Raw genomic sequence first — 25,020 nt, forward strand, 5'->3', positions numbered from 1 at the left:
TTGACAAGAGAATGGCTCCAGCTAAACCATTGTTTTCTCCCAGCAGACGGGAAAGCCATCCTAGCTGGGAGAAGACAGCGATTATTGCTAATGGCTATCCCAGCCGCTAGCGCTAATCATATGTAAAGTCCGGCAGGCTGGTTGTAACCAAGTTGAGCGATCAACTTTTGTACATTCAGCCTGCCCATACATGGTTTGAATATCGGCTGGTACAGCAGGAACTGGCAGAGATTCGAACCGTCTATGGTCAGACTAATGCCTCGTACACACGCAACGATTATCGGCCGACCGATCGTCCGACTTTTGTGCAGAGTGGTGTTTTGTTGGTTGAAATGTGCTCTAGACTGCACACGAATTTTCACGGCCAACAAAAATCTACTTCAGAAGTCATGTGCTGGTTTACTTTCCGTGTGTTTTTTCTTCTCTGAGCATGCCCAGTCTTGCTCATCAGATTTTTGTCTGCCGAAATCTGTACTGACTGACGGAAAATCGGCCGTTGTGTCGACGGCCAACAAAAATTTTATAGCCTGCACACCAGATTTTTTTCGGCCGAAAAGTCGGAGTCGGTTGTCGGAAGCATCATACTAACAAGCCGAAAATCGGCCGATCGGATGTTGGCCGAAAATTCACGGCCAATTATCGACGCGTGTGTAAGGGGCTTAAGTCAATCTATACACGCTTCGATTTCTCTCATTCATCCTCACTCTAAACAGTTGGCATTTACAAATCTCCCATTGCTAGTTATTGCATTCTAACAGCAGGCAAACACGGCTGTCCGAATACTCACAAGGGCTGCAGTCACTGTTTGGCCAACAATTTTCCACCCAGATCCTTTGATTTTTAGTTGAAAGGATAGCGGATGGAGTGGTGCCAACAGAGCCACCCATGGCTTGAATTGGTCAGTTTATTAGGATCCACCCAAAAACTATAAGCCATGTATGTACGCTTTTTCTTTTTTGTTCAGGCTAAAAAATGAACGGATTTCCAAATCCACACAATCAAGGTGGATGAAGGAATCCTCCCTGCTGTGCTATTGTATTCTGACAGTGGGAATTCCTTTTCTGTCAGAATACACTGATCAGTGTTGCAGCCCCTGATTGAATGAACATTTTCAGACTGTCCTATTCGACAGAAATCAATAGTTATACTGTCAAACAGGAAAGGTAACACACAGATCAAAATTCAACTGGTCATTGCCAAATTGGCCACAGTTCAAGCCACGTGCACCCACCTTTAGGGTTGAATGAAAAAAACGGCCAGCTCTGGTCAGAGCCGCTGTGCTAATCATGCGAGGTTAGTTCACCAATCTCATCACTGAGGGGGGAACGGCCCACCTCCCAGAACACTCCGATCAGCGCTCTCTGCCATACACACGGGCCGAATGTTGGATTTTTTTTTTTAACCGCCCGTTGTCTCCCAACATTAGAAATGTTGTCATTGCCAACAGTATCCATTATCACATTAAACTGTATATATTTGGTTTTTGTTCAGCTCACCATTTCCAACCTTAAGCCTAGTACACACTAGTAGGTTTTTTTTTTTTTTTTTTTTCCTTTCTCGTGGAACCCAGCAGGCTGAACGAAAAAAGAAAAAAAAAAAAAAAAAAAACTGACTGTTTAGGAGGAGATTCTTTACCAACTATCCGACGTTAGTAGAGTGATCTCCTTCGCTGTTCCATTATGTTCTGACAGGGGATCAGCCACCCCTGCCAGAACACTCTGGTCAGCATTCTCGGCCACTGCCTAAGAGTGCTGAACAGGTTCCCATTGGCAGACTTTTTTCAGTTATGTCCCCTTGACTGTCAGAACGACTGCAGTAAACATGGGCCGAATGTCAGTTTCAATTGAACCGGCCAATTCTGCCCAACATTTGGCCTGTGTGTACTTGGCTTTAGAAAGGTAACATCACAGTTTAGCCCTGCCTGTGATAATACTTTTTATTTGCATGAACAGTAAAATTTTCAGGACAGGCTTTCAGGTTGCGTTTCCTCCTTGGCCCAAGCTGTATGGTTTAAAAAAAAAAAAAAAAAAGTCACATGAACGTGAAACTGTCCATGCACTGCTTTAATTGGCCCATTCCTGCGGACCACTGCAATGAACCACCATTCATACTATGATATGTAGGACTGATGATGGTAACATGCAGAAATTATCTTAAGTAGTCTTTCCCCACTAGGGATCCACAGAACCCTAGGATATGTCCAAACCGTGCTAGGAATCTAAGCAGTAAACGATATCAAATACACCAATGTAAAGGGGAAGATTTCCATTGATCTCCAATGTACGAGGGCACTTCCCAATGATTACAAAGGAGGTCATTTCTCCACTGTCCATCAATGTAAAATAATTTGAAGAAAAAGAAAAGGGGGGGGGGTATTCCCCAAGTAGTCAATTACACTATATAGGCCACTTTGCTGTTCTTTTGCCTAAAACTTTTTACATCTTTTTGAAGACAAGTCATTCCATGAGCTATAAATATAGTAATTATTAGCAGGGGTTCCCTGAGCACTGTAAATGATTTCAAGGTGTGGTAAAAAGATTGAGAAAGACTGATTTCTTATATTTTATATTCTTCAACTGCACAGAGCCAGATAAGCAGTTGTTAGTTTGTTTCCTTTGAATCCCAAGGAGAAACCAAAAACCACAGGAACCAAAGCAGACATCAGTAGCCACAGTATAACACTACAGAAATAAATACATTTCATTGCAATCAGGGCTCTATGAAGCGCTGCACTAGATACATTTATTACAGAGCTATAAAAATGATCATGGATCATTAATCTGGCTGTACTAAAAAAAGCCAATGTGTCTGAGCTCCTGAAGTCCTCTCCTCTAGGTACAAATGGGACCAGGACGCTCTAGTTCTATTGTTTTCACTCGACATATTTTATCAAGAATATGAATTTCCCAATTTAAAAATAACAGTATTTCTATGAAACCTTCTCTGATTCTGTAAAGAGAAGCACCTGGGTGAAGGCACAGGTCCTGGTCAAGTACAAAAGAAAAATCGTACAAATCAGTAAAAACATCAAAAGGGAAAAAATAAAAAAATAAAAATGTAAAAGGATGCAAGGTTGCCATGGTAACCATTCATTATCAATATGGCAAACAGCAGCTTTTGACAAGCAGTAGGAGTGCTGACGTTTTAAGTTAATGATTGGCTGCCAGATGTTACGTGTAATAAAGACTACCTACGTTATCACCAGAAGGATATTGTCTTACCTTACTCTAAACATATCTACAGGGTGTATCTAATGAAAAGGCGACATCACACTCTGCTATGTGAGGAGGTAACATTTGTAGATGGCATATAAAAAAAAAAAAAACAACACTCTACTACACAGCGCTGGAGTGCAACCAATGGAGACACCACTTCTTCAGCAACCTTATGGTACTACACGGATAAAGCCTAAGGCTGTCACGTTAACAGACGATCCAGCAGCTATCTCAGCTTCATTCAATCACAGGAGAGAAGAGGAACTTCCAGCACAAGAAGGGGGGGGGGGGATTCACTGCTACCTGTTCATGAGTCTAATACATAAAGGAACAAGGTCCAAACACATACACCGGAGCACAGCTCTGTAGTTTTAATTTTTACATAATTCCAATGCTAAAAAAAAAAAAAAAAGAACCACACACAACTGAACAAAGGAGCTGCAATCTACATTCTGTAGATCTACAACATAAGGTTAGAGATTGGGTCTGATCCTAGAACATTCACTCAAACTGGGGACATTCCTACTGTATCCCAGCTGGTAAGACTCTGCAGACAGGTATTGTGTTCTTCTGTGCCATCTCCTGCTCAGAGCTCCCACCTTTAAACATTTCTTGATTCATTTATTAGACAGATCCTACAAATGGAGAACCACCCAAAAAAGAATCTGGAAAAGGGTGTGCAGTCCTTGGTGTACTGTCCCCAATCCTATGTCACTGGTCAAACCTGTGTTAGCAGAGTGTGGAGATACATAACGCTGCATTTGTATAGATCCTAATCAGCATTCCGAACGGCTACTCAGCAAATATGAGAAATTACTGCACAAATATGAAAATGTAGCATGAATAATTAAATATGTACTTCAGTAAAATATTTACACATCAGTGCCTTAAGAAAATCATTTGCATGTTAAAAAAAAAAAAAAAAAAATTGTAATTATAGATTAACAAATATCCGAGCTGCACACGCTGGAGACAAGACTACAGAACATCCAGCACATTTCAGATCCCTCTTTTGTACTTCTATGCACAACCCCATGAAGTCTGGAAGGGAAACCTCCATCACCAGCAACAATCCTTCAACATTTCAGGTCAGATGAATTCCAAACTTTCCATCCTCACTAAGGAACAAAACGATATGAAAGTATAAGGAAATGCTAAACGCGTCCATCGGTATGGCCAGGCAAACAAAATATACATTGCCAAATTATGTTTTGACATATCTAAACAGAAAACAATAAACAGGATGCAGCGCCTGACAAACAAATTTGGACTGCTGACATATACAGCACATTTTCTGCTGGTGTTCAGTTCTGACATTCTCTTTACAAACCTGAAGCAGAGATAATTGTGAGCATATGTATGTTCTGCTCTGCTAGAACACAAGAGGAACATACACAAGGGGGTGGAGCGTGTCCAGGGCTGAGTCAGTCAGATAAAATACCAACAGGGGGCTCTGGACTATCACAATATAAACTAAAAACCTACAGGAGGATCCAGACTATCACAATATAAAAACTAAAAACCTACAGGAGGATCCAGACTATCACAATATAAACACTAAAAACCTACAGGAGGATCCGGACTATCACAATATAAACACTAAAAACCTACAGGAGGATCCGGACTATCACAATATAAACTAAAAACCTACAGGAGGATCCGGACTATCACAATATAAACTAAAAACCTACAGGGGGCTCCGGACTATCACAATATAGACTAAAAACCTACAGGGGGCTCTGGACTATCACAATATAAACTAAAAACCTACAGGGGGCTCTGGACTATCACAATATAAACTAAAAACCTACAGGAGGATCCGGACTATCACAATATAAACTAAAAGCCTACAGGGGGCTCCGGACTATCAATATAAACTAAAAACCTACAGGGGGGGCTCCCGACTATCACAATATAAACAAAGCCTACAGGGGGCTGCGGATTATCACAATATAAACTAAAAACCTACATAAGGATCTGCACCAGCCTTTTTCAACCAGGGTGCCCAGGCACCCTGGGGTTTTTTCAGGAGTGCCTTGGCAAAATGCCTAAAAATTGTAGGGAAGGGAGAAGAGAAACTTTGGCATATTAGCACCAGCTTGCAAAATTGTATTTGCTTTGGAAGAATAAATTGACCTCTAACGTTGGGTGTCCTGCTTGTGGATGTTACGGAATAATGTAAAACTACTGGAATATTTTTCACATTTTTGAATGGGGTGCCTCGAGAATGTGCATAATTTTTAAGGATGCCTTGACTGAAAAACGTTTGAAAAACACTGAGCTGGACTATCACAATATAAACTAAAAACCTACTGGGGGGACCTGGACTATGTATAAAATAAAAACCTACTGGGGGGACCTGGACTATGTATAAAATAAAAACCTACAGGGGGGATCTGGACTATCATAATATAAATGAAAAACCCACTGAAAGGTCTGGACTATTACAATAGTAACTAAAACAGTAAGATCTGAACTGTCACAATATAGCCAGAAATAAACTTTAGAAAGTTCTGGAATATTATGATATAAAACTAAAATCTTACAGGAGAGTCCGGAATATTGTGATCTAAACTAAAAGCCTACAGGAAGGTCAGGACCATCACAATAGAATCTGAAAAAAAAAAAAACTTCAGGAAAGTCTGGCCCACCAATGTATAAACTAAAAACCTTAAAAGTCTGGATGACCATGACATATACAAACATACAGAACTGAACTCTGATAAGAAAACTACATGGGGATCTGAACTAGGAATATAAACTATAAATCTACAAGATTATTGCAATATAACCTAAAGACCTAGGTCTAAGGTCAGGCCTCTCGTGATATAAATGTTAAAACCTACAGAAAAATATTGACAAATGTGATGTAAAAAAACCCCAACAAAAACAAAAAGATTGACTGAACGGTCGGGAATACCACAATATAACATCTAAACCTACAGGAAGGTGAGGACTATTGTGATATAAAATATACACCTACAGGAATGTCTGGACCATCACAATATAACCTAAAGGTCTGGACTATTGTGACAAACTACAAAACTTACAGCAAGGACTGGACCATGGTAATCTACAACACAAACCTACAGGAAAGTTGGGACTATCGTGATATAGAATATATAAACCTACAGAAAAGGGCTGGACTATTGTGACATCAAATACAAACCGGCAGCAAGGTCTATCGTGATATAAAAAGGAGCTATAGTAAAAGGTAGGTCTGGACTATCGTGATAGGAGGAAAGAATGAAGATCTGTCGGGAAGGTTGTGCCATGGAGACTAGAAGGTAAAGCCGTCAACAAGTAGAGCAGAGAACATAAGGAACGATAGAGAAGGCGATATGATATCGGAGATCGGTGGTGACATTGCACAGTCTACTACCCAGGAACAATCCACCGCACACACCCCGGGGGACCCCGACAATAAGAAGAGCCGATTGTGATGGAGATGCGGATGATGGGAAATCACAGCCGGTCAGTCGGTGCCCCCCGGGATTGGTCTTTGTGCTCCCCGGTGACATCCCCCCTCCCCCCCGGGGCCCGCTCACTCACCTGCAGTCCTCGCGGCTCCAGCCGGCTCCTGACCGGAGAGAAGAAGAAGGATGGAGCCCACAAGCAGTAGCAGCACCCGGGTCATACAGACAGGAGACCGCGGGGGGCCCCAAGCCGCCATCCCGGCACCTCCTCACCGAGTCCGGCTCCTCAGCATCCCTGGGACAGGAACACCCGCACCACAGCCACGGCTCTCCCTCTCTCACCGACTGCAGCCCGCACTCACCGCGGCGCAAAGCGGAGACCCGAACACACTGCGCGCTCCCGTACCCCCCCGCGCGACCCCGAAGCCGCATCACATAGGGCGGCGCGCTGCAGGCCACTCCCCCCAATACCTTGAGCGCGCGCACCTCCCTGTCCCTGGGACGAGCGCTACTACTGATACGCCCTTTGGAGTCGCGTGCACCGAGGAACTTCAAAGAGACGGCCCCGCCCCCTCCATAGCTGGCTGGTGACGTCACCGGTGCTGTGGTCTCCCGCAGTGTACGGGGAGAGGAGGGTCCCCGGTGGTGGGGGGGAGGGGGGAGCACCGGGACCGTGTCTGATAGGACCCCCCCCCCCCATCCCATCTATGGATCGCTGATCTCACCATGTACTGTGTCCAGAAAAACGAGAGAAACCGGGAAAACTTGTCATTTCATTAGAAATGCCCTGAGAATTATTCATGCAATTAAAATATATCACTTAGAATTGCCATACACTATACAATCTGATCTATAATCTCCATACAATCTGATCTATAATCTCCATACACTATACAATCTGATCTATAATCTCCATACAATCTGATCTATAATCTCCATACACTATACAATCTGATCTATAATCTCCATACAATCTGATCTATAATCTCCATACAATCTGATCTATAATCTCCATACACTATACAATCTGATCTATAATCTCCATACAATCTGATCTATAATCTCCATACACTATACAATCTGATCTATAATCTCCATACAATCTGATCTATAATCTCCGTACACTATACAATCTGATCTATAAATAGCATACACTATACAATCTGATCTATAAATAGCGTAAACTATACAATCTGATATATAAATAGCATAAACTATACAATCTGATCTATACAATCGTCCTCATGGTGGTCATACATGCTCTAATTTTATTACCCAATGAAATCAGAAATCAATTGAACAGCCACAACATCTTATCCCGTTGATCTAGACTCAGCCGATCTGGGCAGGGCAGAATATTATCGATCATCAATCAGCAGCACTGAGATGATTTGACCATTAATGTGATTATACTGTGATTGGTGGGATTCTGAGGTTGTCTGAAGGATTCAGAGATAAAATGAAGAAAGTTCCAGGATTTATAATCCGCTTCTGGAGACGTCACTCACAGAAAGATATGGATCAGACAGAACAAGTGCAGAGGCGGTAAGAACAACGGTGAAAGGTCTGAGGGATCATGGCTGGTTTAGGCGGTCGGCATTGATTTCTGATTGGCTGGTTTAGGCGGTCGGCATTGATTTCTGATTGGCTGGTTTAGGCGGTCGGCATTGATTTCTGATTGGCTGGTTTAGGCGGTCGGCATTGATTTCTGATTGGCTGGTTTAGGCGGTCGGCATTGATTTCTGATTGGCTGGTTTAGGCGGTCGGCATTGATTTCTGATTGGCTGGTTTAGGCGGTCGGCATTGATTTCTGATTGGCTGGTTTAGGCGGTCGGCATTGATTTCTGATTGGCTGGATTAGGCGGTCGGCATTCCTGTGGATCTGGTGCCTGCGCAGGCACTGCACTTGCATTCTGTATTCAGCATGCAGCTAACAATGTATTTGCCCCCACAGCAGATCACAAGGGCAGTGCGTTTTGATGCGAATTGGGAAACACGCCTTTCCCACATCGCATTCTAGTGTGATCTCACCCTAAACCATATCAGGAGGGACTTCAGGAACGGGCGACAATCGCGGCAAAATCGCACAACGTTTTGGGGTGCCATAGCAACTCACGGGAATCGCACGGGCGTCCCGCGATTTGCAAAGATTCAGGATTGCGGGCATAATCGCGGCAATTCTGCTCACAATCCGAGACGCCCATATGTGAATGGAGCCTTAAACAGTATAAAGACGGTATAGAAACACTGACATTACACATACGGCCCCTTTCAGACGGAGCGGAATGTGTCATACGGATCTCTCTCTGCTGAGCTGGCAGATGACAGGTCTGTGTCCGCTCCGCCATACACAGCAGACACAGACACAGCCCACTGTTCTCTATGGGGCTGTCAGATGGAACAGACTGCCTGTCCGTTTCCATCTGACTGTCATCCGATCCGCCGGATAGATGGCAAACGTATCCCCTTTAGTCTGGCTTTAGCGGATCGGTTGTCAGGGGACACATGTCTGCTGATATCCGCCACTCCTTAGAGAACAATGGGTGGTCCGATTGGGTCCACCTAAAAACGAACGGTCCGCTGGTGTGAAAGGGGCCTAATATGTTATTTGCCCAGTTTAGGCGCCTTTCACACTTGTAAGACCCAAAAGTTGCGTGACTTTGATGCTACTTGAAGCAATGCCTGTGTAGGTCTATGGACCTTAAGTCGCATCAAAGTCGGACCAAAGTAGTGCAGGGACTACTTTGAAGTCACACAGATATGAACGGTACTCATTGGAAATTATGGGGTAGGACTTGTCCTGCGACTTTGCAGTCCCGAGTCGCAGGACAAGTCGCACAAGTGTGAAAGGGGTCTTACACTTACAAAAGTCAACACAGCACAACAAATTATCAGCCCCTGATATTTACCCACAGTTAAAAAAGTCACTGATTTTTACAAACTGTCAGTAAATTTACTGACAGTCGACAACCCTGGGCCCTCCTAGCCTCCTTGTATTGAAATATATTTGAAAGTTGTAATAAAGTCAACTTTTGTTTCCTAAATCCTGGGCTTTTTTTCTCAAAGAATAGGTGCAGGTACTCCCCCCTTCCTTGTCTCCACCCCTCCCCCCATAATACATTTCTTTCTTGGATCTTCCTTTCTAAACTAGTCCCTAGTGGTGCTGCTACATTGCCATTCTTTGTGTGCCCCATGTGCCCCCGGGACCTATAGAGTTCTCCTGAGCAAGTCTCCTCTACGTGTGCACGCCTGTTGAGGCTATCACTGTACACGCAGCCTGCCACACACACAGGCAAAGCAAGAGGGAAACAGTGTAAGAAAGCCACACCTCTCCTTGTCTCTCCTTGGCTCTGTATCCTTCTCGCTGCTGGGGGGGGGGGGGGGGGTGCTGCACTATTAATGGCTCCATGTACAGTTCTAGACTCAACACGAGTGCGCATGTACAGGAGACTCCTACAGGACTCCACAGGTTCTGGCAGCAAATGGACCAAACACAGAACGGCAATGGAGCTGCACAAACGGGGGATAGTTTAACCACTTCAGCCCCGGAATGTTTTACCCCCTTAATGACCAGGCCATTTTTTTGCGATACAGGAATGCGTTATTTTAACTGACAATTGCGTGGTCCTGCGACACCTTACCCAAACAAAATGAATGTCCTTTTTCCCCACAAATAGAGCTTTCTTTTGGTGGTATTTGATCACCTCTGCGATTTTAATTTTTTGTGCTACAAGCAAAAAAAGAGCAACAATTCTGAAAAAAAAAAACAATATTTTTTACTTTCTGCTATAAAACACATGCAATAAAAAAAAATTTAAAAAATCAAATTTTTTTATCAGTTTAGGCCAATTTGTATTTTTGGTTAAAAAAAATCCCAAAAAGCGTATATTGATTGGTTTGCGCAAAAGTTATAGCGTTTACAAACTATGAAATAGATTTATGGACTTTTTTTAAATTATTGTTTTTATTAGTAATGGCAGCGATCAGCGATTTTTAGTGGAACTGCAACCATGCAGCAGACAAATGTGAGATTAAGTGACACTTTTTGGGGACCAGTGACACCAATACAGTGATCAGTTCTAAATAATATTCACTGGTGCTGTATAAATGACACTGGCAGGGAGGGGGTTGTCATCAGGGGCGATCAAAGGGTTAAGTGTGCTCCTAGGGAGTGCTTTCTAACTGTTTGAGGGGTGGACTGACTGCAGGAAGAGAGAGATCTGTGTTCCTGATTAGTAGGAACACAAGATCTCTAAACTCCTGTCTGACAGAACCGCGGCCTGCCTTATTTACATAGGCAGACCAGCGTTCTATCATTCTCCTTTAATGATCGTGGGCAGCCGCCGGACCCACTGATTGACTCGTGCTGTATCCAATCACAACGGGAGTGCGGCTCCCATAGTGCGCACATGCCCCTTAGAGCCCTTCAATAAAATCACATACCAGTAAATGATTTTGCGCTTAAGGGCCGCCCTGCCGCAGTAAATGTATGTGGGGCGGTCCTTAAGTGATTAAAATAGGAAGCTCCAAGTAAGAGATTTATAAAAAACAAATGCATGTTAAACTTAATACATAGTATAAGTTATACTATATTATACACAGTAGTATCTGATTTAGGAAAAAAAATGACTTTGATACCACTTTAACCATTTATTTTAGTTCCGGAAGATTTACCCCCCCTTCCTGACCAGGCCATTTTTTTGCGATAGGGCACTGCCTTACTTTAATTGACAGTTGCGCAGTCATGCGACAGTGTACCCAAATACATTTTTTCCCCACAAATATAGCTTTCTTTTGGTGGTATTTGATCACCTCTGCGGTTTTTATTTTTGGTGCTATTAAAAAAAAACGTAAATTTTGAAGAAAAAAAAAATATATATATAATTTTTTTTATTTATTTATTTTTTTTTTTTTACTTTCTGCTTTAAAACATATCCAATAAAAAAAAATGAAAAAATCGAATTTCTTCCTCAATTTAGGCCAATATGTATTCTGCTACATCTTTTTGGTTAAAAAAAAAATCCCAAAGAGCATATATTGATTGCTTTGCGCAAAAGTTATAGCGTCCACAAACTGTGGGATATTTTATTTTTTTTACTTGTAATGGCGGCGATCAGTGACTTATAGCGAGACTGCGACATTGCTTCAACAGCTGGGTGCCCACTGCGCATGTGCTAGCAGCGCTGTGCTCTGTGAATGGTCCCGCAGTCTTCTGGGACCTGTGATGTTTTCCCAGATGACTGCGGGAGGGGCAGGGCTGGCCTAAGACATTGTGCTGCCTGGGTCCAAGAATGAAATGCTGCCCCACCCCGCCAATAAAAAAAAAATCACCCACCAAAAGGCCCCCACATCCATTATTTTAGATCATGATAATTAAAACTGAAATAAAATGTATCAGGAATTCAGATTTACATGCAGCAGCACCTTGTCTATATGCAGAATTTTCTAGGTGCTGCATTGTGGAGGGGGGGGGGGGGGATGTTAAGGGACTGCTGTGTGTGTGTGTGGGGGGGGGGGTTAAGGGGCTGCTGTGTGTGTGTGTGGGGGGGGTTAAGGGGCTGCTGTGTGTGTGTGTGTGTGGGGGGGGGGTTAAGGGGCTGCTGTGTGTGTGTGTGGGGGGGGGGGTTAAGGGGCTGCTGTGTGTGTGTGGGGGGGGGGGGGTTAAGGGGCTGCTGTGTGTGTGTGTGGGGGGGGGGGGGGTTAAGGGGCTGCTGTGTGTGTGTGTGGGGGGGGGGTTAAGGGGCTGCTGTGTGTGTGTGTGGGGGGGGGTTAAGGGGCTGCTGTGTGTGTGTGGGGGGGGGGGTTAAGGGGCTGCTGTGTGTGTGTGGGGGGGGGGGGGTTAAGGGGCTGCTGTGTGTGTGTGTGTGGGGGGGGGGTTAAGGGGCTGCTGTGTGTGTGTGGGGGGGGGGGGGTTAAGGGGCTGCTGTGTGTGTGTGTGGGGGGGGGGGGGGGTTAAGGGGCTGCTGTGTGTGTGTGTGTGTGGGGGGGGGGGGTTAAGGGGCTGCTTTGCTGGATATAGGGATAAAAAACAAACAAAAAAAAGCAGTTATGACTTTATTAAATATAACATTCAGAAAATATTATATATACTGTTATTTTCTTCCATTCCTCACCACCAGATCGGTCCACCAAACACCTACTGTCTGTCCTCCTGTGTCCGCCGCGGCCACCGCCCTAGAAGATGTCTGAGATGGAGTGCGTGGATATCTGACGTCATTGCGCACACCACAATCACACGTGGGAGGTTCCCCGGAGGAGACGCTCCGCCTACTCATACTCTTGCACTATGAATGGCAGTATGAGATGGGGGAAATGCAGCTCGTAACGCGCCGCAAACTGATGACACGCAAAACTGCTGGAAAAAAATCTTTGGCATCAATTTGCAGCCCCTCTCAAAGTGCCGCCTGGGTCCAATGGACCCAGTGGGACCCATGGTAGGGCCGGCCCTGGGGAGGGGAGGGGAGGGGAGGGAGAAGGATCCAAGCTGAAGTGGGAGTGGGTACCTGTCAAAACCAGGTAGCTGCTCCCCACCAAAAAAACAAACAAAGTGCCATTTAAAGAAGAGGAGGGGGAAGAGGCCTTAAAGCGCAACTTTCCCTTTTGGGTGGAGTTCTGCTTTAAGTGTTACGCTATATAATGTTTCATTTTTATGAATGTCATTTCAAAGCACAGCTGAGACGTTTGCCTTCATACCAGCGATTCTTGGCAGTGCATGCAAGACATGTGTGTGTGTGAACAGCCGCAGCCAACATCAGAGTGGCTGGATGTGTACCCTTTATGAATCGGTGTATGGTGTCACCAGCTCTGACCGACCCAGACTGCAGACGGTGACACGGCATTTAGCCACATTTGAACAAAGCCACCTATATGGCCTTATTCACTCATCAAAATAAAGCCTAAGTTATTTCTCATTAAAGTGTGTGAATCACTAATGAATGAGCTAATGAGAGTTTTTTTTTTTTCAGGAAAGCAGTTAAAATTGGCCCAGTAAACGTGTGAAAAGAAGCCAGATCATCATCTGCTATAGGAAAATAATTTATAGGCAATAGTCTATAAATACCGAAGTAAAAAAGTCAAAACATTCTAAAACTACTTTTTAGTTCGGAAGATAATAAAGATACAAGACCACTATACATCTCACTATACATCAAATAGTACAGAAATGGAATGTAGATCTGGAAGACCAGATTTGGAAGTTGAATTTAAAAAAAAAACTCAAAAACAAAAAAGGATACGTCGAGGAAATATAATGGCCCATGTGTATCATTCAAATTCTTGCTGCAGCCATTCCTGGATTTTATAAGCTTCAATCTCTAGTGTTCCACAGTAGTTTGCCATCTGGTGGTGAAAGATCATAACTGCCCTTAAATGTTCTGCAGGTGTGCGCCCTCGCCATCTAGTGGTTTTGCGTATTACTACATGCTAGCAAATTCCTAATCACACCTTTGTCTTGAGTGCTATATAAGGAAGTGCTAAGGTCTAGCAAGAGTCCTGAGCAAACACCTCTTATAGAGTCCTATCTAGTTTGTCTAGGTTCACACCTCATTCAGATGCTCACACCTCATTCAGATGGGCAAACAAGAGCAGATGAGCTGTTGACTTCTTTGATCGCCTCTGACCACGACTCCTGTCTACTGTCAGCCACAAACCTTCACCTGTTTTTGGACAATCGCTGTTTGACTCCAACCTTGACCTCTAATTTGTTTGGACCACAATCTTGTCTCTGAATTCTGTGCCTTATCTCTGTGCTGTTAGTTGCCAGTCCAGCTGTATCCGGGGGCCACAACTTCGGTGCCATTCCACAGCGAAGTCCACCAACCGGTTGTAGGATGTGTTGGTGAATATTGTGTATGGAATGAAACATACTGTATTATTAAATCAAAGAAAGGCACCATGGCATTTTACACTTCAGACAAATAAAAAAAAAAAAAAAAAAATTAGAGGCTATTTGCATTCTGGTACATTGCACTAAAGCACAATAATAAAAAATGTATTAAGGTAACTTGTTAATTTGAATTGGCTGCCAATGCACCAGACCACATTGAGGCCTAGTTTACGTCTATGTGTTTGTTAATGCGTTTTCAGTTTTGCAGAAATGCACTACATTCCATGTAAAATGGTTTCCTGTGAGTCACATTCACATCTGTCCATTTTATAATGGTGCATTTTTTGGAAAGTGTTGGGGACTTTTTTCTCCTGCAGTAGGTTGCATTTTCGGTTCCGTAGACTGCAATGGAAACGCAGCAGAAATGCATCAAAAACACATAAAAAAACATGCTTATGTTTGTTTAGGTGTTTTTTGCTGGTTTCTTCTGCAAAACAAAAGATACTTTCCAAAAACACACACTGCATCAATAACTCATTAAAACGTGTCAAAAATGCAGGTGAAAAAAACGCAAAACGTACCCGGTAAACGCATCAACCACATAGGTGTTAACCAGGCCAAATAATTGGATATGCACCATTTTTTCCAACACAGTATGCCAAAATGCACAATAGTGCATTACTGTGCATTATGGTGTGCTACAGTACAGTTGCAGTGGGATGCCTTTAAGAATGAATGGCACAGCATCAACGTGAGTAACATGCATTACTGTGTGTGTTGCAGTAATGCATGTGTTACTGTGTTACTGCACCACAACAGTCAAATGGGCCCTTAATCATATTAGAAATTACTTACAAACATTAAGAGCCTATTCCCACGTATGCATTTTTTCCATTAAAACCAATGGAAATGCACTAAAACATCATGCAGTGGCGCATGTTAATATGCAAAGTCAGATTTTAATAAAGTGTATGTGTATGCAAGACCTAAACTAAACTTTTTATAGTTTAATATAGAAAAGAAAAAGGGCTAAACCCCTGCCTGTTTTTTTTTTGCTGTCTGTGCTATTGGGATAATTTCCCTTCACTTCCTATTCCAGAGACACAACAGAAGTTAGACAAAACCCCAAAAAGTCCAGGAAATTACCCTCTTAGACAGTTGTCCCCAGAACAGATGTCCCCATTGGAAAATTCTCCCTTACCTCTTGTTTTGCGGATAACCTTAAAGTGTTGTGTTTTTTTTTTTTCTCATTTTCTTTTCTCTGACAATAATCAGCAGTACAAATAGAGGTGTGAATCTCCCCCAGTGGGGACCAGTGATGAGCTGAACACCCCCCTGTTTGATTCACAACAGAACATTTTGAACAGGGGAAATGTTCTAGGGAACATGCGAACTCCATTAAAGTGTATGGAACACAAACATGAAAAACCAAAATTCCTAATTTCAAAGGCTTAAATGCAAGTTAGCCTGATATTCTACCACCTACACCACCGTCAAGCCTGCTTATGCTGGACACACTCTCCTTGCCTAACTAACTAACTTCTATCTCACCCTACACACAGTGGGTGAGATAGAAGTTAGTTAGTTAGGCAGGGAGAGTGTGTTCAACCTAAGCAGGCTTGACAGCGGCGTAGGTGGTAGAATACCAGGCTTGCAATTGAGCTGGTTGTAGGTTCGAATCCCTTGGCCAGCGGGTGATTTATAAGTGGAATCAGAGGTCAGAGCCCCCATGCCTTGGCCAATCACATAATTTACTGACAGTGTGCATTGCATTATGGATGCGGTAACTCGAAGTTCCCAAGAAGAAGCCCATTTGTTAGCCATTCGGCGAACGGGCTGTGTTTGACTCGAACACGAAGCCCATCCCTAGTGGGGACACAGACAGTAGACAGGGGACCATTCCACACTCTATCAAACATGTTATCATGCTGTAATGCACATTGTATAAAATGTGCTACTTTTAAAAGACTCTTGGACGTACATCTCAAGGATCAAAACATTCAGGGTATAAGAAATGATTCACACCTACACAGGTCGAACTGGATGGACTATTGTCTTTATTCAACCTCAACTACTATGTAACTATGTGAGTCACAATGCACATGGACACACATTGTGATGCATTTATGTGTATCATGACAAATATTAGCATGCATCTCAACGCATGCTTTGACATGTGTGTCCATCGATTACAAAAAACACTAAGGTGTGATTCCAACTCTACAGTATATACTGCTAATATAAGCATCTCAACTCTGTCATTATAAAGGCTTCCTGCAATCCTTTGCACAGCAAATAACCTCATCAATATGGCAATGCTCTTTAACCACTTGCCGACTGCCCACCGCAGATATACTGCGGCAGGATGGCTCAGCGTGCTCGGGCACCCGCAATCGTTCCCCGTGGAGAGAGAACGACGGTCTGCTATTGTAATCACAGCAGACCGTTGTTCTCTCTGGAATGCCTGCCATCCTCCTATTTAGGAACACAGGTCTCTGTGTTGATTCCACAAGTCCCTCCCCCATACAGTTAGAAAACACCCCCTGGGCTCACACTTAACCCTTTGATCACCCCTGGGTTAACCCCTTGACTGCCAGTGTCATTAGTACAGTAACAGTGCATATTTTTACCACTGATTACTGTAGTAATGTCACTGGTCCCCCCAAAAGTGTCAAAAATGTCAGTTAGGGGTTTGATCTGTCCGCCGCAATGTTGCAGTCCCGCTAAAAATCGCAGATCGCCGCCATTACTAGTAAAAAAAAAAAATAACATAAATCTTTCCCCTAGTTTGTAGACGTGATAACTTTTGCGCAAACCAATTAAAATACACATATTGGAATTTTTTTTAATTTTTTATCAAAAATATGTAGCAGAATACAAATTGGCCAAAAAGGATGAAAAATTTAGATTTTTACATTTTTTTTGAGAATGTTATATAGCAGGAAGTAAAGAAATTTTTCTTTCAGAATTGTCGCCCTTTTTTTGTTTATAGCACAAAAAATAAAAATCACAGAGGTGATCCAATACCACCAAAAGAAAGCTCTATTTGTGGGAAAAAAAGGACATCAATTTTATTTGGATGCAGCGTCGCACGACCGCACAATTGTCTGTTAAAATAATGCAGTGCAGAATCACAAAAAATGGCCTGGTCATTAAGGGGGCAAAACCTTCCGGGGCTAAATTGGTTAATTATCCAATCAGAAGGCTGGTACTGGGTCATTGATAAACCTGGATTGCACAAAGCTGAGCTCCTGCCAGATATGGAACACACCATTTACTCCAGCTGACACATTTACCCAAGATTGGTCCCCACATTCTGTAAGCAAAAATATAGACTAAAGGCAGGGCAGGATTAAGAGCATCATGGGCCCAGTGCTGAGGATTTTGGTGGGCCTTTTATTGGAAATAAATAAAATGAAAACGCAAACAATCTTTTGTTAAAACAAATTCAATATTTCAATTACAATTAAAGCTGGTAGAGAAGAAAGAGGAGTTGCATGTCATGTAAATTATAAGGGCAGGTAAACCAAGGAAAGCAGAATGCATGTCATGTAAAGGTTTAGAAAGATGCATGTTATGTAGCGGATTAATAGGATGCATATTGTGTAATGGATCAGTAGGATGCATGGGAATTAAAGGGTAAGAGTTGGTAGAGAAGGGAAGGGGGGGGGGTGCATGTCATATAAAGAGTAGGAAAGTAGAGTGTGTTCTTGCATATTCTATGGCAGCTAGCCGGATGGTCCACCACGGATGACCGCGTCAATGCCATATCTTTATGATGTAAATGGTATTCATGTTTAACTTGTACTCATTGTTCAGGGATTGCAATTGTTGTAATTTTTTGTATGCTTTTCTATATATTTTAGTAACCAATAAATACATTTTTACCTATCCATGTCTGTCTGTAAATGAGGGGTTTTTGGTGAAGCACCTGCACAGAATCTTTGGTTCTTCTTCAATTTTAATGGACATGGCAGACTTTTTTCTTTATTAACACTACCAGTTTGCCCCACATTATACAATATCAATGAACAGATTCAGTAAAAACATACCACTTACAAGCAGTGCCGGGACAAGGTCATCTGGTGCCCAGGGCGAAGATGGCAAACTGCGCCCCCCCCCCCCCCCGCCCTGCCCCTGCGGTATAAAGAAAAAGTCAGTGTCATTTCAAAACCAATATTTCCCATAGATGCCAATGTTAAAAACAAGGAGTAGTGCCATGTCAAGCTGACCAAGATTTCCTATAGATGCCAATGTTAGACATGGAGCAGTGCCATGCCAAACTGTCCAAGATTTCCCATAGATGCCAATGTTAGACAGGGAGCAGTGCCATGCCAAGCTGTCCAAGATTTCCCATAGACGCCAATGTTAAAAACCAGCAGCAGTGCTATATTAAGTTGACCAAGATTTCCCATAGATGCCAATGTTAAAAACCGAAAGTAGTGCCATGCCAAGCCGACCAAGCTGTGCCGTACTCGTGAGCAGTGCCAGTCCTAGCAAGCAAGAGGGTCATTGAGGCGGGCAGGGAGAGAGGAGGCGGGCAGGGAATTCGGAGAACTGAAGGCAGCCTGACAGGAATTTTCACTGAGTGAAGCACAATGCCGGACGTTGATCCGGTGTAGCAGGAAGAACGATTTGCCATTCAGAGGTGGTTTGCCTGCCGCAAATGCTCATCCCCAGGAGCCTCTCATGGGGGCCCCCCACTGGTCCCGGGCACTCAGTCAGATGGGTCAGTCCACCCCTGGTATGAACTAACACACCAGGCGGGCGGGTGAGCGGCCGCTAATAGCTGTAACGAAGTGAGCCCTTCACTTCCCTGTCAGTGGAGATACCCGCCTGACACTGACAGGGAAGTGAAGGTCTCACTTCGTTACAGCTATTAGCGGCCGCTCGCCTGCCCGCCCGGAGTGTTAGTAGTCACACTGTCACACACACTTCACCTGCGCTGCGCCCCCCTTCCTCTACTAAATGGTGCCGCCCCCCCCCCCCCCTTGTACCGGCTCTGCTTACAAGGAAGAAGACACTTCAAAAACCACTGGTGCTGCTTAGAAATCATGGTGTGAATTCTATACCTAAAGGGAATGAATTTTGCACTGCCAGAGAGAGAGAGTTGGTTGCCGCTGTAAGCCAAAACTTGTGCACTGACAGTCCCGTACACTGTGTAAAAATTGGAAGTGGCCACAATCCCCTTCTCCTAAATCTCGTGCATCCCTAGTCACACCAGCTTACTTTCTCCTATATACGTAAAGCTGCTGCTCAAGGGAGGTGAGAGTAGAATCCTCCCTCCAGCAGCTGTTGCAGTTCCCAATCTGTGCTCCATTCTCCAGCTGCCTAAATGTAAGGAGTGACAGCAGCATCACTCCTGTCATTTAGGTAGATCAGGGGTGGGAAAATTTTTTCTGCCATTGGCCATTTGGATATTTATAACATCATCCAGGGGCTGTACAAAATGATCAACTTAAAAATGAGCCTGTTATATTTGGTCAAACATTTCATTAACTCACCCCTAATGTGATGGCTGGAACTGCTTCTCTTTGGTGAGGTGTGTGATGTTAGCTGATATTGATGATGTTGCTACTCGCAACTGGTTTTGGCTGGAGGTGGTTACTGCTGGCTGGTACTGCTGGTACCGCTGGTGAGTACTGCTGGCTGGTACTGCTGGTGAGTACTGCTGGCGGGTACTGCTGGAGGGTACAGCTGGCTGGTACTGCTGGTGGTTACTGCTGGCTAGTACTGTACTGCTGATGGGAAATGCTGGGTGGTACTGCTGGCTGGTACTGCTGGTGGGTACAGCTGGCTGATACTGCTGGTAGGTACAGCTGGCTGGTATTGCTGGTGGGTACTGCTGGCTGCCACTGCTGGCTGGTACTGCTGTGGGTACTGCTGGCTGGTACTGCTGGTAGGAAATTCTGGCTGGTACTGCTGTGGGTACTGATGGCTGGTACTGCTGTTTGGTACTTCTGGCTGCTATTGCTGGCTGGTACTGCTGTGGGTACTGCTGGCTGGTACTAGTGGTGGGTACTGCTGGCTTGTACTGCTGGTGGGTACAACTGACTGATACTGCTGGTGGTTACTGCTGTTGGGAAATGCTGGCTGGTACTGCTGTGGGTACTGCTGGCTGGTACTGATGGTGGGAAATGCTGGATGGTACTGCTGTCGGGTACTGCTGGTGGGTACTGCTGGTGAGTACTGCTGGCTGGTGATGCTGAATCGTACTGCTGGTGGGTACTGCTGTGGGTATTGCTGGCTGGTACTGCTGGCTGGTACTGCTGTGGGTATTGCTGGCTGGTACTGCTGTGGGTACTGCTGGCTGGTACTGTTGTGGGTATTGCTGGCTGGTACTGCTGTGGGTACAGCTGGCTGGTACTGCTTTGGGTATTGCTGGCTGGTACTGCTGGTGGGAAATGCTGGCTGGTACTGCTGGTGGGTACTGGTGGCTGGTACTTCTGGTGAGTATGGCTCTGGGTACTGCTGGCTGGTACTGCTGGTGGGAAATGCTGGCTTGTACTGCTGTCTGGTACTGCTGTGGGTACTGCTGGCTGATACTGCTGGTGGGAAATGCTGGCTGGTACTGCAGTGGGTACTGCTGGTGGGTACTTCTGGCTGGTACTGCTGGCTGGTACTGTTGTGGGTACTGCTGTGGGTATTGCTGGCTGGTACTGCTGTGGGTACTGCTGGCTGGTACGGCTGTGGGTACTGCTGGCTGCTACTGCTGTGGGTAGTACTCACGAAGCATGGTGCAGAGCCGATGCTTCCTCTCTCAGTCAGTCCTGACAGTCTGAGTCACAGGTGGAGTGATATCAAATGCACTCCGCCTGTGACTCAGACTGTCAGGACTGAGCCGGAACTATACAGGAAGCATCGGCTCCGTTCTGACAGCTCAGCTTTGAGCCGGGATATCTCGGGGCCGAATACGGCCCACAGGCCACATATGCCCCCTCAGGGGCCGAGCTTTCCCCAAGAATGGAGCACAGACAATATTCTTCTGGGCCTGTATTGAGGTAGGGGTCTGGAGCTGCAGCCCCTACGTTAACCCGGCCCTGACTAAAGGAACACTTTTACAAGTATATTCTCTCTTGAACACACTATCTCTTTGGTGCCCTCTGCTGGCCTTCTCTAAATAGGCAATACATTGCCATCCCCAGCCTATAAAAACAGCACAATAACATTTAAAGATGTAGTTCCCTATTGCATTATCACATAAGAATAAGTAGGGAACATCTACTAAGCTGCTGAATAAAAAAAAATTGAAAAAAGGCCTTTCAAATGTATTTATTTTTTTCTTAATATTTAACGGTAATATATGCAATGGCATTACAGGCAACAGAGTTTACAGTTTTGTTTGTTTGTTTGTTTTTTTATATTTTAAAAATGAACCTTTGTTTTCTAAAAACAATATTTTTGTTTTGTTTATAAAACTTGGTTTTATTTATAAAGACGTTACATTTCAAAACGGCTAAAGTCTGTAGTACATGTTCAAACCTTAATACCATTAATAATAACATGTTATTAGATTTTTTACTCCAGGAGCGACGCTGTACCTAAATAAAATTGCTGTCCTTTTTTTTCCTACAAATAGAGCTTTCTTTTGGTGGTATTTGATCACCTGTGCGATTTTTATTTTTTGCGTTATAAACAAAAAAAGAGCGACAATTCTGAATAAAAAACAATATTTTTCACATTCTGCGATATAACATTCCCAAAAAAAAAAAAAAAAAGAAACATAAAATCAACATTTTTTAACATTTTAAGCCAATTTGTTTTCTGCTACATATTTTTGGTAAAAAAAAAAAAATCGCAATAAGCATATTTTGATTGGTTTGCGCAAACGTTATCGCGTCTACAAACTACGGGAAAGATTTATGTCATTTTTATTGTTTTTTTTTTTTGTAGTAATGGTGGCGATATGCAATTTTTTACGGGACTGCGACATTGCGGGGACAGATCGGACCCCTAACTGACATTTTTGACACTTTTGGGGGGACCAGTGAAATTACTACAGTAATCAGTGCTAAAAATATGCACTGTTACTGTAATAATGACACTGGCAGGGAAGGGGTTAACCTAGTGGGTGATCAAGGGGTTAAATGTGAGCCTAGGGGAGTGATTCTAACTGTGGGGGGGGGCAGGGTTTGTGAAATAATCACAGAGACATGTGATCCTATATAGCAGGATCACATGCGCTCTTGTGATCATTCCAGAGAGAAGAACGGGGTCAGCTGTGTTTACAACAGCTGCCCATCCTTCTCTCTCAGCGGGGAAGGACGTCAATCGGAGCCCCCTGCCCTGTGCATCGAAGTCCCTGCTGCCGAGTGTGGGCGGGAGCGCAGTGCGCGCTCGCCCCCTAGCTGCAGGCACGCGACCGACATATACCTATGTCGGTTTGCGCAGGAGGGGCTGTCTGCGTCCTTAGGTGCTTAAAATAAACATAAAATGGCATTTTAGTCAAAAGATTATAACAAACTAAATAGAAATTTGACGTAAAAATGAACACTGTTCTGTAGGTGTGTTATACATCTTCTGGTCCTGCTCCCGACTTAGACCTTAATGTACACAGCTGCTGATAAACAGACATTTAGCAGCAGTTGGGCGTTTCTTTCAGCAGCCCCTAAACTCTCCTCTATGTTCTATCTCAGTGTTTCTCAACTCCGGTCCTCAGGGCACACTAACAGGCCAGATTTTAAGTATTACCTTTGGGGGGGATGCAGACTTGAATACTGCAATCACTGAGCAGCAAATGATATCACTTGTGATGTATTTCAGTTATCTTGCAAACCTGGCCTGTTGGTGTGCCCTGAGGACCGGAGTTGAGAAACACTGTTCTATCTTATCGGTCCTTGTACACTGAGACTTTTATAGTCGTTTAGAGGCAGCTGAGTCTAGTGGCATTTTTTTTAAAGCAAAAGAATGTGTTCAGACAGAAGTTTAATGGAATTTTTAACGCCAAATGCTTGTAACAGCGTGCAAACGCGTCTAAACCTGGTAACTCACGTTTATAAGTGTTTCGTTTATAGATATTTTCAATGGGGATACATTTCTGACCATTTTACAATGTAAAAACGCTTCTAAATGCAAACGCGCATAAACGCGACATGTAAACGCGCCAAAACTGGCGTTTTTAACCTTTGGTTACTAGCTGTCAAGTTCCAGCGTTCCGGAGAGGTTTTCAAATGTCTCGTGTACATGAAGCCTTAGAGTGGTTGTAAACCTCAGTCATGGAATTTGAGCAAAGCACATATATCTGTAGTGTTTACTTATCTCTCTCAAAAGTTCTAAGTGTTGTTTCTCTCTGGTGTTTCGTTCCTCTGTTATCAGCATGAGTCACTTCTGAGAAGTTTTCCCAACTCATGAGATTAATTTGTGTCAGGAGGGAGAGCTCAGAACAGAGCTTGTCAATTCACAACACAGTGCTTCAGCTGTTTGAAGAGGGGGGGGGAGGGGGTGTTCCTTTCCTCCAATCTGATCTCACACAGTGAATCTGCACTCTCTCCACCCCCTCCTTTGTGCTGCTGACAGATGAAAGGTTTTTTACATAATCTGCACTTGTAAAATGGTGAAGAGAGGAGAAGACTGCAGATAAACTAGTAAAACCTATGCAGGAGAATTTGTTTATTCTCTATGTATCATCTGAGGCTGTTCACTTCACTGGGTATATGTGAGGGTTTACATCCACTTTAACCACTTCCCGCCCGCCCTATAGGCGATTGACGGCGGGAAGGTGGTTGTGTTATCCTGACATGCCGTCATATGATAGCGGCAGGATAATGCACTCTGCGGCGATCGGTGATGCGGCGTGTCACTCTGACACACTGCATCTCCGATCTCGGTAAAGAGCCTACTGACGTAGGCTCTTTACCATGTGACCAGCTGTGTGCAATCACAGCTGGTCACATAGTAAATAGGAAGAGCCGTTGATCGGCTTTCCTCAGTTCGTGCCTGATAGGCACGAGTAGAGGAGAGCCGATCTGTGGCTCTCCTGACAGGGGGGGTCTGCATTGGTAATCAGAGCATTGATTACCAGTGCAGACCCTTGAGGGGGGTGCCACTAGAACCACCAGGGATGCCCACCCATGACCCCAGGGATACCCACCATGGCCACCAGGGATGGCAATCAAGGCTCAGGGAGCCCACCAGTGCCTTCCCAATCAGTGCTGCCCACCAGTGCCCTCTCCACCAGTGCTGCCCACCAGTGCCCATCATTGCCATCTATCAGTGCCACCCACCAGTGCCCATTATTGCCCACCAGTGCCACCTATCAGTGCCGCCTATCAGTGCCGCCTCTCAGTACCCATCAGTGCCGCCTATTAGTGCCCACCAATGCTGCATATCAGTGCTACCTATTAGTGCCACATATCAGTGCCCATCAGTGCTGCATATCAGTGCCGCATATTAGTGCCACCCCATCAGTGCCTCCTCATCAGTGCCTGTCAGTGCGGCCTCATCAGTGCAGGAAAACGTATCTATTTACAAAATTTTATAACATAAACAAAAAAACTTTTTTTTTTTCAAACTTTTCTGTCTTTTTTTATTTGTTTATTAATAAAGGAAAAACCTTGCGGTGATC

The 25,020-nt window shown here is 44.2% G+C and overlaps 1 protein-coding gene across 5 annotated transcripts in view; it reads right to left on the reverse strand.

Annotated features, from left to right (window-relative positions):
- Positions 1–7,071, reverse strand: part of NEO1 (neogenin 1) — a 306,375-nt gene extending 299,304 nt beyond the window's left edge. For 3 of the 5 annotated variants that reach the window (XM_082257066.1, XM_082257065.1, XM_082257064.1), the window contains exon 1: positions 6,768–7,071. In XM_082257066.1, coding sequence (XP_082113192.1) covers positions 6,768–6,888 — 121 coding nt within the window. In that variant the 5' untranslated portion in view covers positions 6,889–7,071. The remainder of the gene's footprint in view (positions 1–6,767) is intronic. The other 2 variants (XM_082257067.1, XM_082257068.1) reach the window with 1 other exon arrangement.
- Between the last annotated feature and the right edge of the window lie 17,949 nt (positions 7,072–25,020).

Source organism: Pelophylax lessonae (genome assembly GCF_965119305.1).
Source record: "Pelophylax lessonae genome assembly, chromosome: 4".
Taxonomy (NCBI): Eukaryota; Metazoa; Chordata; class Amphibia; order Anura; family Ranidae; genus Pelophylax; species Pelophylax lessonae.